The sequence below is a fragment of the Eptesicus fuscus genome, chromosome 9 (genome assembly GCF_027574615.1).
Source record: "Eptesicus fuscus isolate TK198812 chromosome 9, DD_ASM_mEF_20220401, whole genome shotgun sequence".
NCBI lineage: Eukaryota > Metazoa > Chordata > Mammalia > Chiroptera > Vespertilionidae > Eptesicus > Eptesicus fuscus.
Window position 1 is genome coordinate 27,204,767 of NC_072481.1, and position 12,318 is coordinate 27,217,084.

General features: G+C 39.5%; 1 protein-coding gene across 1 annotated transcript in view; it reads left to right on the top strand.

Moving 5' to 3' along the window:
• ZSWIM5 (zinc finger SWIM-type containing 5) overlaps positions 1-12,318 on the top strand; it is an 85,708-nt gene that overhangs the window by 55,166 nt on the left and 18,224 nt on the right. Inside the window, exons 5-8 of the mRNA XM_008151327.3 lie at positions 1,338-1,517; positions 8,011-8,187; positions 11,082-11,228; positions 11,723-11,860. Of these exons, the coding sequence (XP_008149549.3) occupies positions 1,338-1,517; positions 8,011-8,187; positions 11,082-11,228; positions 11,723-11,860 (642 nt within the window). The remainder of the gene's footprint in view (positions 1-1,337; positions 1,518-8,010; positions 8,188-11,081; positions 11,229-11,722; positions 11,861-12,318) is intronic.

Genomic DNA, 12,318 nt, shown 5'->3' on the forward strand with positions numbered 1-12,318 from the left:
GGAGGATATGATGCCATATTTACCTATGCTGCCATCTTGACTGGACTCTCACTTTTGCTTTTGAGTGATACTTTGATTGGGTGTAAAATTCTAGGTTGGAAATCTTTTTCATGGTAGATTATAAAAATTTGAGCTAATAGAAATGAATACTCATTTTCTTCAGTTAATACTGGTATTTGAAGTTGAAGCTAAAATGACCTTTTAAAACATTCTTACTTGACTTTGAGGGGCCTTGAAATAGTGTCTGAACGTAGCTACATCCATAGATGTAGTGGCTCCATCACAAAGGATATTTCACTTAAGCCACTCTACAGTCAGGTTTATTGCTAACTTGAGATTGAGAATATATCTGGTTTAGCTACACACAAACCTTGAGAAGAAGTTTGTTTGCTTAAAAAGAAGAGCGATATGGTCAAAGAAACAGTATCCATTGGTTATTTGTAGTTACAAATAACAGTATCCATTGAAACAGTATCCAAAGAAACAGTATCAATTGGTTATTTGTAGTTATTTGTAGAAACAGTATCCATTGGTTATGTGATGCTCTGATACAATGACAGAAGATGCAAGAATGTGATAGTTTTAAGGCATCACAGTTTATCACCAGTATCATAATCCAAGTCCAAATAAACCATTTTCCCTGGAAAAATGAAATACTAAAATTTTACTATATGCCAAGTAATAAGCTAGGCCCTTTACCAATATTATCTCATGTAATTCTCACAATATCTGTAAATATAGGTGTTTTATTATCTCAGTTTTACAGTTGAGGGATTTGAATTTTAGTCCAAGGTCAACTAACCAAAAATTGAAACCTTTTCTTAGCACAGCACCTACCTTTTGACCCCTGTCCTTGCACTAAATGCCCTTCTTTTGTGCTGCTCTTGTACCCTGAACATATCTTTATCTTGACACTTACTGTAGTCAAATGGCAGTCTGTTTGTTTATCTATCTCCACCACTAGGCAGCTACTCAAAGGCAGGAACAGTATCTTATTCTCCAGTATAGAGCCTTGAACATGGAAAGCTCTCAGTAAATGTTTGTTGGACTACAGATTCAAGCTAAGAATTCAAACCCAAACCTGTCTTGTTCATTATCATAGGCACATATCCAGATATCAAGATAGTCACTCTGCTTTAAGGAAGCTTTGGGAAGGAAAAATAAGCCAGTTCTGAAAATGTTAACATATCTCGTTTTTTTTATATTGAGAAACACTGATGTTTTGGAAACTTTTCCTACCAGCTAAAAATGGAAGAAAAGAATGAGCTGAACAAGAGTAAGGCTTACATATACATTGAAGAACAGATATGAAGAATGTGGGTTGTTTTCTTTTCCAGGGGCCTTGTGGGTGTGCATCATTTTAAATCCACATTGCAAACTGGAGGAAAAATCCTCTTGGCTGCAGCAACTACAGAAGTGGAGCGACTTGGATGTCTGTCCCCTGGAAGATGGGAACTATGGGCATGAGCTGCCCAATATCACCAACGCACTTCCCCAGAATGCCAGTCACAACCCAGGTAAGCAGATACCTTTTTAGGGTCTTTGTGCCTGTAACTCCAAAAGTTTGAGGGGAAAACCCTAGAACAAAGGTAGCTGGAAAAACTATTGGCTATCAGAATTGTCATCCTAAATAAGAAAAACCAGTCCTTTTGTTTGTCTTGAAATGCAAAACTTTAGTAAGGGTCAACTTTTGACATTGGGGATGCTGTCTTCTTCCACATCTAGAGTGTCCTTATAGTGCCCAGCATAAATTCCTAGAGCCCTCTGCATGAATCTTCTTTACCCTTCAAATTCTTCATGACTAATGGATCCCGCCTCAGTTGGGACTGGTTTTAATTCAAAAGACCTACCTCAATGGAAGGATGGAATGCCTGCAGAAAACAGCTTTAAAAATATGTCATGACAGCTCTAACCAGTTTGGCTCAGTGGATAGAGCATTGGCCTGTGGACAGAAGGGTCCCAGGTTCAAGTCTAGTCAGGGGCACATGCTCAGTTGCAGACTTGATCCCCAGTAGGGGGCATGCAGGAGGAAGCTGATCAATGATTCTCACTCATCATTGATGTTTCTATCTCTCTCTTTCTCTCCCTTCCTCTCTGAAATCAATAAAAATATATATATATTTTTTAAATGTCATGACAGTTGCCTTTCTTACTTTCCTCTGTTTTCCTCAAATGTTTATACAGCAGATAGCTAGAAGGAGTCATGCTTCCAAGTTACTGTTAAGATGCTTGCTCATTTTAAGACAAATCCAGTATAGCAAGCATGTCAAACTCATGGTCGGTGTGCCAAATGCCTCATTTATTTAAACGAGGTATGCGGCACACCAGCCCTGAGTTTGACATCCTTTCAGTACAGTGATACTGTACCCTCTGCATTTTGAGCCCAATGGCCTACTGATATCACTGGGCATCAGCATTTGCATCAGTTTTAGTTTATCTTACTCAGGCTATTTAATGGTTGGAACTGATTGCTCTTTTGCCCATTGAGAACCTTTATTATTGGGAGATTTTGATAAGACATTAATTTTATATGTGGTCCCATTTATTTTTAAAAATATATTTTTATTGATTTCAGAGAGGAAGGGAGAGGGAGAGAGAGAGATAGAAACATCAATGATGAGAGAGAATCATTGATTGGCTGCCTCCTGCATACCCCCTACCGGGGATTGAGCCCACAACCCGGGCATGTGCCCTTGGCTGGAATCGAACCTGGGACCCTTCAGTCCACAAGCCAATGCTCTATCTACTGAGCCAAACCAGGTAAGGCGGTCCCTTTTATTTTAGATGATAAATCGACTGACATTTTTAATCTCAAAAAGAAAATTATTTATTGTTCTTGCTTGGTGTTCATCAACTGTACCATAATTGATTGTCAGTGTATTTAAGGCAGCTAAAGTAATGAGAGGTGAAAAGGCTACAATTTTGCCACTTCTTTATACTACCCTTTACTGGTACTCATCTAACCTTCACAACACAGGAAGCCATCTTTTTAGTATTGGCTTTGGATTGGCACAGAGTGAAATGCATATAAACAAATGCCTCCAGTCTGGCATTTTCTTCCTTGTCATAGTATATTGGTGTTGTTTATTGTTACTGGTTCTCATCTGAGTATGTTGCTTCCTCTGCAGTCTTTTCATGTTGAGGCTGATTTATCTCTCACATCTCTTTGCCATTGGACCTGATGAAACAATAGGCATCCTGCTTATCCTTCATTGCCATTTCTCCAACAATGTCCTTCACTCCTTCCTAAAAAAAACCCCATCTTTAAAGTTTATGCCATCAAATATACTGTCTGCTACCCTTCTGGTTTTGGTTATTTGTAGACCTCTGGGTCAATTTCCCCTCATTCCCTAAAGATTTTTGGCTATTGGCTTACAACACTACTCTCTGTCACTACTTCTATCATAATTCTTAATGATTCTAGTAGCCACATAGATGATCCTTCCAATATTCTAGCTTCTCAGCTCCTTGACCTCCTCTCTTTTAATAGTCTCATCTTCCAACATAACTTAGCCATGGAATCCTAAGATCCTCTCCTAAACCTTGTCATTACCAAAAACTTTCTTCATAATCTCAATTTAGAGCAGTTCTAATTACCACCAGCAGCCTTCACTACCTTATTTTCTTTAGTATCCCAATTCCAGTAGTTCTTTGACCCACTAGGAATTTTTATCCTACTATTTTTTTTCATTCTCTTGATAATTTCATTTTCCTCCATATCCAGGTTAGATTCCTTGGTGCATCATTATAACCATTCCTTTGCATACATACTCAACCCCCCCCTTTCCTTTTGTTACACTCACATAACAGATCCCTAATGTTACTAGTTTAGTCTAACTCTCTAATTACCCGGTGCTCACACCTGCGAAGCTGAACGTGGTAGAGAGAAATACACCCATGGTAACTGGTCTTAATGTTGAAGTTTATGACCATTAATCTCAAGTGGATCCATAGTGTGTAGACTAGACATCTACTGCATTTCCCTAGTCTATGCCCTGTTTCACTCTTCTAAATTACTATTTTCCACCATCTTTTCATTAAAACTTTTTATATTCCTCTCTTTCCTCATGTTAGCTGAAACCTTGCTTCCTATTCACTGAAAATATAGAAGCAATCAGAAAAGGATTTCCAAAATTACATTACTACATCTGCCTCAGTCTATGTCCACCTACCGTGATTCTTCCACTGTTTTTGTTTGTTCTTTTATATAAGTCCAGGCCTTCCACTTATTCTAGAGATCCTATTTCTTCTCTTTTATCCAGGACATCATTCTGGAATTCTTTCCTTGCTCTCCTGCATCACAAACTTTTGTGGATTATTCCTGAGAGTATACAAGCACATTATTTTTATCTCTCATCCCAAAACAAAACAAAAAATACTTGTGACCCACATGCCTCTCTGGTACCTCCCTCTTTTTCTGAGGTAGTAGAAATAAATGATAGATATAAGAAAAATAATTCAAAAATAATATGTATTTACTATATCTCTTCTGCTCTTATTCTCCCTTAAATTCACTCTAATTGGGCTATCATCTCTCTCCTTGAAACACCTTTTTCATCTTATTTCCAAAACACTACAAATTTAATTTAAAACATAAAAATTAAAAAAACACACACACAACCATGTCACCCCAATAAATTTAATTTTTAAAAAAATATATTTTATTGATTTTTTACTGAGAGGAAGGGAGAGGGATAGAGAGTTAGAAACATCAATGAGCTGCCTCCTGCACACACCCTACTGGGTATGTGCCCGCAACCAAGGTACATGCTCTTGACCGGAATCGAGTCCGCAGGCCGACGCTCTATCCACTGAGCCAAACTGGTTAGGGCTTAATGTTTTTAAAAAGAGCAAAACACTGCTATTCTCTCTTGGTTCTCGTCTTACTTCATTGGCCCTTCCTCCTAAGTCTTTTACTGTCTCCTCCCCACTTTTCAACCTAAAATGCTAGAGTGCCCGGGGATTAGTCATTAAACCACTTAGCTTTCTACTAGAGGCCCAGTGCACTCGGGGGGTGGGGGAGTCCCTCAGCCCATCCTGCTCCCTTTCGCAGCCCGGGAGCCCTTGGGGGATGTCCGACTGACGGCTTCCTGACATCTTTAATGCTACTGTGGAAATGGGAGAGGCTCCCACCACCACCACCGTTGTGCTCACCAGCCTTCAGCCCGGCTTCTGGCTGAGCGGCTCTCCCTGTGGGAGCACACTGACCACCAGGGGGCAGCTCCTGCATTGAGCATCTGCCCCTGGTGGTCAGTGTGCATGCGTCACAGCGACCAGTCATTCTGCCCTTTGATCGATTTGCATATTACCCTTTTATTATATAGGATACTTATTTCATTACATTGTTTTAATAATCATCTATATACTAACAACTTCCAAATTTATGCCTCCTGCTTAGAGATTTTCTCTCAACTCCAGGCTTGTATGTTCAATGATCTTTCAATATCTCCACTTAGATATTAATGGGCATCTCAGTAGGATTTCTTACCCCTCAAGCCCCACCCAAACCTGCTCTTCCTGCAGTCTTCCCTCTCTCTATATATGTCAAGTCTGTCTTAAAAACCTTGGAGTCATTCTTGATTTTTCCCTTTTTCTCTCACCCCAGATCTAATCCATGAGCAAATCCTATTGCCTTTACTTTCAGAATATATAAAAAACCCTTATACTCTCATCACTCCCACTGCTTATTACTCTGGCCAAGTTATCATCTTTCACAAATTATTGCAGTGGCCTCCTAACTGCTCCTCCTGCTTCTGCCCTTCTACCTTATAGTCTATTTCAATATTGCTTCCAGTTAGCCTTTTATTTTTTTAAATTTCTTTATTGATTAGGGTGTTACATATGTGTCCTTATCCCCCATTATCCCCCCATACCCCCACTCATGCCCTTACCCCCCTGTTGTCTGTGTCCATTGGTTAGGCTTATATGCATGTATACAAGTCCTTTGGTTGATCTCCCCCCTTTCCCACACCCTCCCCTACCTTCCCTCTGAGGTTTGATGGTCTGATCGATGTTTCTCTGTCTCTGGAACTGTTTGCCTTTTAAAATGCGAGTCAAGCCCTAGCCGGTTTGGCTTAGTGGATAGGACGTTGTCCTGTGGACTGAAGGGTCGCAGGCTCAATTCCAGTCAAGGGAACGTACCTTAGTTGCAGGCTCGATCCCTGGCCCTGGTCGGAGCCCATGCAGGAGGCAACCATTCGATGTGTCTCTTTCATCATTGATGTTTCTCTCTCTCTCTCTGAAATCAATAAAAATATATTTCCCCAAAAATTAAAATGCAAGTCACATCATATACCATTAACAGCTCAAAGTCCTCCAGTGGCTTCTCATCTTACTCAGAAAGCCAAAGTCATTTTCACTCATGGCCTGCAAGGCCCTCATTATCTAGCTCCCTGGTATCTCTCTGACCTCATGTCCTGTGATTTCCCTGCTTGCTCATTCCATTCCAAGTACACTGGCCTCTTTGTTGCCCTTAAACACTCCAGATATTTTCCCACCTCAGGATCTCAGCACTTGCTTTTCCTTTTGCCTGGAATGCTCTTCCCTTAGTTATGTCTTGCCTTCAGTTCCTTCAGGTCTCTGTTCGAATGTTACCTTATTCTATATAAAACAATTACCCTCACCTAACACCAGCTTACCTTTCTCCCTAACTCCACTCTCATCTTTTCTATAGCATTTATAACCATCAGATATATATTTATTTAACAGTCTCTCCCCATTCAAATGTAAAGGTTGCTGAAGTCAGGGGCTTTGTATATCTTTAGCACCTGGAACAGAATCTTCCATGTAGTAAGGGCTCATAATTTACTAACTTAATGAATTACAGAACATATTGGGAGCCTAATCCCCACTGTGGGATGAGTAAACCCACAGTGGATTCTCACTTCAGCAAGAGAGGGGCTTAGACTGCAGCCAATAGAGGGGTCATTGTACTTCTACAGAGGAACAACATGAAGGAGAAGCAGTTTCAGTAAATACTGTCAGTGTTATTCTCATTTAATTCTCTGAGCCCATACTCTGTGGAATATATCAAATTCTGAAGAAATGACCAGACTCCAACTTCTTTAGTTTAGTGGATGAATATGTTTATTTATTTCATGCTCAGTCTGAATCTTTTGACTTTTCTTCCCAATATTTTTGCACAGGTTCAGTAGATGCACACCTCATTTGGGCATTTCTGGAGACATCTGTACAGTGTTCAGTTCTTTATCCCAAAATAGTTTCAACCGCCCTTAATTTGACATAGAGTCAGTTAAATAATCTTTTACACCTTTTTATATTTTTTTAAATGTCATTCCCATGACTCCTCCTCTATCTGCAGTTTATAACCGTATGTCGTCCATTTGGTCTTCATACACACCACTCTTAAGGAGTGAGCCTAATTTGCCTGCTGTTTTGGTTTCCTTGCACCTTTTTTCTGGAAGGGAGATGGCATGGTAAGACTCTAATGAGAAAACAAGACTGTTGTCAGTATCAGTTTTTCTTATTGGAGAACAAGGCTGTAAGCCTGCAGTTATCAGTGTGATAAAGATACCAGAATACACAGGGCTTTAGCTCTTTTTTTCAGCTTTTAATATGAATTTCATGGAAGTCCTCAGTCTGATAAGGGTCATGCTGTAAATGAGACAGGATATAGATTGACCAGAAAGATTACCTCCCTACTTCTCTCTTCCTCTGACTTCTATAGAAGCAGTTTGTATCCTCATAATTAAGCAGCTGAACACCATTGTTCCTTCTCTCTTTCATGTGGCTCTGGGTCCTAGGAGAAATTAGTTTTCTGTAAGAAGTAGAAAGGCAGCCATAGATCTCTGTGGAAAGTATCTTTCCATAGAGGGCACAGACACACTAAAAGCTATCCAATAAACAGGTAACACAACAAACACCCAGACAGATGGCAGAGTGGCTGCTCTCACTAACCACATGCCCACCCTCCCACCCTGAAGAACACAAGAGTTAGAGCTTCAGATAATCCATCATTAAACTGCTACATGAATTTCTTTCTTTCGCCAGATTCCTTATCCAGACCAAGACGAACAGTGTTTACTAGAGCCATCGAGGGCCGTGAATTGCATTGGCAAGACAGCCATCTACAGCGAATAATTAGCAGCGATATATATATAGCTCCTGCCTGTCAGCGGGAAAGTGAGAGACTGCTCTTTAATTCCCAAGGCCAGCCACTGTGGCTTGGTAAGTGTATCTCTCTTCTACTCTTAAGACTTTTGGAACCCAATCTCACTTCTTGGCCTGAATGAGTCATCTGCATGGGTACCAGCAACACAACTATAATTGGGATGATTTTCATGCATATCTTTTGGGGCCTTGATTCAGGCCTCGGTATTTATTTGAAGCCTAAGCATTTGGTGTATGTACTCAGCTGAGGTACAGTAACCTCAAATAGAGGAATTTATATTCTGTATCCTAAATTTTGAGAGGGGAAAGGAGTTAATAAATCTCAAAGAGTACTACCAAAACCAGTAGACATCAGTTCATAGGCTCCCTTAGTCAGCAGTTACTGAGCAAGATTGTAATCTATTTTGAAATTATGTTTGCTAAAAAGGCACTACATTTGAAACTTAAATTACCCTATGCTAGTAGCTAGGGCACAATCTCCATTTGTCACCAAGCTTCTTCCTTCCCACCTTTCCTTCATCATAACAGAATAAAGCTGTTCCTTTGTCAGTTTAGATCATCTTCTGGCCTTCTATCATTCTATTCTTGACTTTATTACAGGATGCCCATTACAAAAGAGAAATTGTTTTAAAATAGATTTATTTTCTGAATTTTACACTAACGATTTACATTTTTAATATCTGTTCCCAGTTCCCTACCTCTATCCCTCAGCCCATTTATCTTTGTCTTTCTCGAGATCTTGCTGAATCTGGATATGACCCTGTCTTTCACTTTAAAGCCTTGGCCAAACTCACTGTGGGTCATTAGCTGAAGTTCCCTCTGATTATCTTTCCTCTTCTCTGATTCAACACTTCTACATAAAACTAACAAGCTTGTGAAAAAAAGAATTACCTCATTAATAAACAAAGATGCAAATCAAAACAACATTGAATTACCATTTTTGGATTGTAAACTGGTCAAGGATTTTAAAAATAAACATTATTGGTTTTTGGTTGAAAGAGGTTGCATGGAGATAGGTACTCTCATATTACTGGTAGGAGTATAAATGTTACAGATTTCTGAAGGGTATTTCAGCAATACTTACCAGAAGCCTTTAAAACACATTCATAGCCTTTGATCCAGGAATTCTGCATCTAGGAATTTATCCTGAGCTATAATTACCTAAAAATATGCATAAAATTAGGGGGTCTGTTAGAGCATGGTTATTAATAATGTACAGATGAGAAAATTGGAAACAATCTAATATCCAACAGTAGGGAATTGATTGACTCAGTGGATAGTACATATTCAGTGGAGTGATATGTAATCACTTTTAGTGTTATAGAAGTACATTTAATGACATGTAAAAATATTTACATTGTGTGAAGTGGAAAAACCCAGTTATAAGACAATAATTATATCACCCCATTGTAATTAAAATTGAATAGAAAAATCTGGATATATACGTGAAAGTGGAAACAATGCTTATCTCTAATGTTTATTTTATATTTTGCTTATCTATGTTTTCTAATTTTCTGCAATTATTTTTATAAATTGTAATGTTTAAAAGAAATCACAAAATAAGCCATAAATCTCATTATGATCACTTGCCCATTTACAAGCCTTTGGTAGTCCTCCATTATCCCTAAGGTAAATCAAACTCCTTAATGTGGCATCAAAACTCTTTACCTTCCAGATTCTACCTTCCCAGGCTATCTCTAGCTACATAGCCTAACTCTACACAGAACTATTTGTCATACTGTGAAGATGCTATATAGAATACTTTTTATGCTTTTATTTATATGCCTTTGCTTATAATGTTCCCTTTGCCAGGAATGCCTTTCCCTATTTGTCTACCTATTTTAAATCTTACTTATCCTACAAAATGCAGCTCAAATATTATTTTCTGTCTGTATATATTTCTATCATGTCTTTTATTTTTAACTGTCTTTTTTTTTTTTCATTATTAACCTGTTTATTTAAACTGATAGATGAAGTATTTGACAAAGAGGACTGACTTTGCTGATACTTTTATACGGCAGACACTTTTCATGCATTAAATGAGTTTAAAATATATACAGTTCCAAGATTTTGACCAAAAAATATTTAAAATACATCATAAGGAACCAAGATGGCGGCGTAGGTAAATGCCTGTACTCGCTGCCTCACATAATCACATCTAAAATACAGAACAACCATCAGTCAGAACTGCCTGAAAGCTGGCTGAATGGACATTTACAACTAGAGAAATAAAGAAGAAAGCACATTGAGACTGGTAGGAGAGGCTGGTCCTACACCCATGTGTGCTGTTTTTTTTTTAATTGGGAGGGAGATCTCTCTGAGGAGGCCGCCCATGAGGAGCAAGGGGTCCCAGCCCTACACCAGGTCCCCATCCCAGGGTTCCAGAGCTGGGAAGAGAAGTCCCCACAAATATAGGCTGTAAAAACCAGCAGGGATTGTGGCTGAGTGACATGGAGGCTGCTGGAGTCCCAGGTGTTCCATTTAAAGGGCCGGTGCATTTAACTGTCTTATAATGATCTATTTATGTAACATTTTTTAGCTCTTTGAGGGAAGTGGCTATTTCTTATTCATCTTTGTACTTTCATTTGGCAAATAATAGGTTCTCAGGAAATGTAGGGTTAATAAATGAATGAGGCCTCTCCCTTTAGTCAGTTAGTTGCTACCTCCACTGGGTTCCCATAATACATATTCACAAAGAGGTACAATATTTTATTATCCTAGTTGTATGTCCCTTTCTATACCATAGCTTGAGACTTCAGGGTGCTCTTTAAAGTAATGCCTGTGACTTATTCAACTTTATATCCTTAAAAGATAACACATAGTTCCTGGTACACAGTAGATATCAGGTTGAATTTGAGGAACTGAACAGAACACAAACTCCTTTTCTCAAGCATGAATTTATCTAATTTGAACATTTAATACAACCAAAATATTTTCTTCTCATCTGGTAGAACATGTGCCTACAGCCTGTGCTCGGGTAGATGCCCTGCATTCCCATGGTTATCCAAAAGAGGCCCTCAGACTCACGGTGGCCATTATCAATACTTTGAGGTTGCAGCAGCAACGGCAGCTGGAAATCTACAAGCATCAGAAGAAAGGTACAGTGATTAGGAGCCATTCTAACTCCTTAGGCTAAGGCTGAAGAGGATCCTCAGCAGCTACAAGTTGTAGGTCTAAATGTTTATGAAGTTTCATGGTTTGGCAGAGGCTAGGGGATTCCAGGTCATGCTACATGCTATGTGGAATGTCTCACTTTACTCTGAATCTTTGTAAAATGGGAATAATAATGCCAGCATGACTCCCTCAGAAGGCAGTTGGAAGGCCTACTAAGATCTTACATAAGACCCTTTTAAAACTGTAAAGCTGTATCTACATATGTGAGCTGCCAACAGGGAGCCTAAATGTAGACCATAAGTCTTTGCAGCTGGCTGATAAGCTTGTGACCTGTCCCATCAACCCAAGGCAAGACAATGAGGGAAGCTTTCTCTGAGTCTCAGGGCCAAGTCCTGAAAGAAACATGAGGAGGCCCAGGCAGGGACAGAGAGCAGTGTATCTCTATCATTCTCTAAAACTTTGACCTGCTTGTTTCCAGAACTGTTGCAGAGAGGAACCACAGCCATCACAAACCTGGAAGGCTGGGTGGGCCACCCCCTGGATCCCATTGGCTGCCTATTTCTTACTTTAACTGAGGCCTGCCGCCTGAATGATGATAGCTATCTGGAAGTGTCAGGTATGGGGGTCAGCATGAGGCAAGCTGAATTGTCCTGGGTAGCCCTTTTCATCCTGCCAGATGTGTTCTACCCTTCCTGCAGCCCTTTTTCTCTCTTATCCAAACAGCACTTTCCCTGAGAGGTTTCCTTGGGCTTCCTCTCTTTTCCACCTTCCTTTTGTACCCTGTGGACTAGCCCTGTCCTCTCACATTTTACCTTGCCACCTTCCTTTGCTCCTCTCACTTCCCATGAATATCTAAAGAGAGTGATCCAAGGGAAATAAGAGATAGAGAGATTTCAGGAGTCAAAGGCCAAGTCCTCAGAGCAATCTGGAAGTGGGAAAGAACTCCCATCAAGAATGTGTCCCTTGCAATTGTATAATATTCTCCTGTTTCTTTGAACTTTCTTCCTAACAATGTTGGTTTTATACCAGTTTTACAAATAAAAAATAGAAGGGATGTTATTCAGTAGTCTCAAA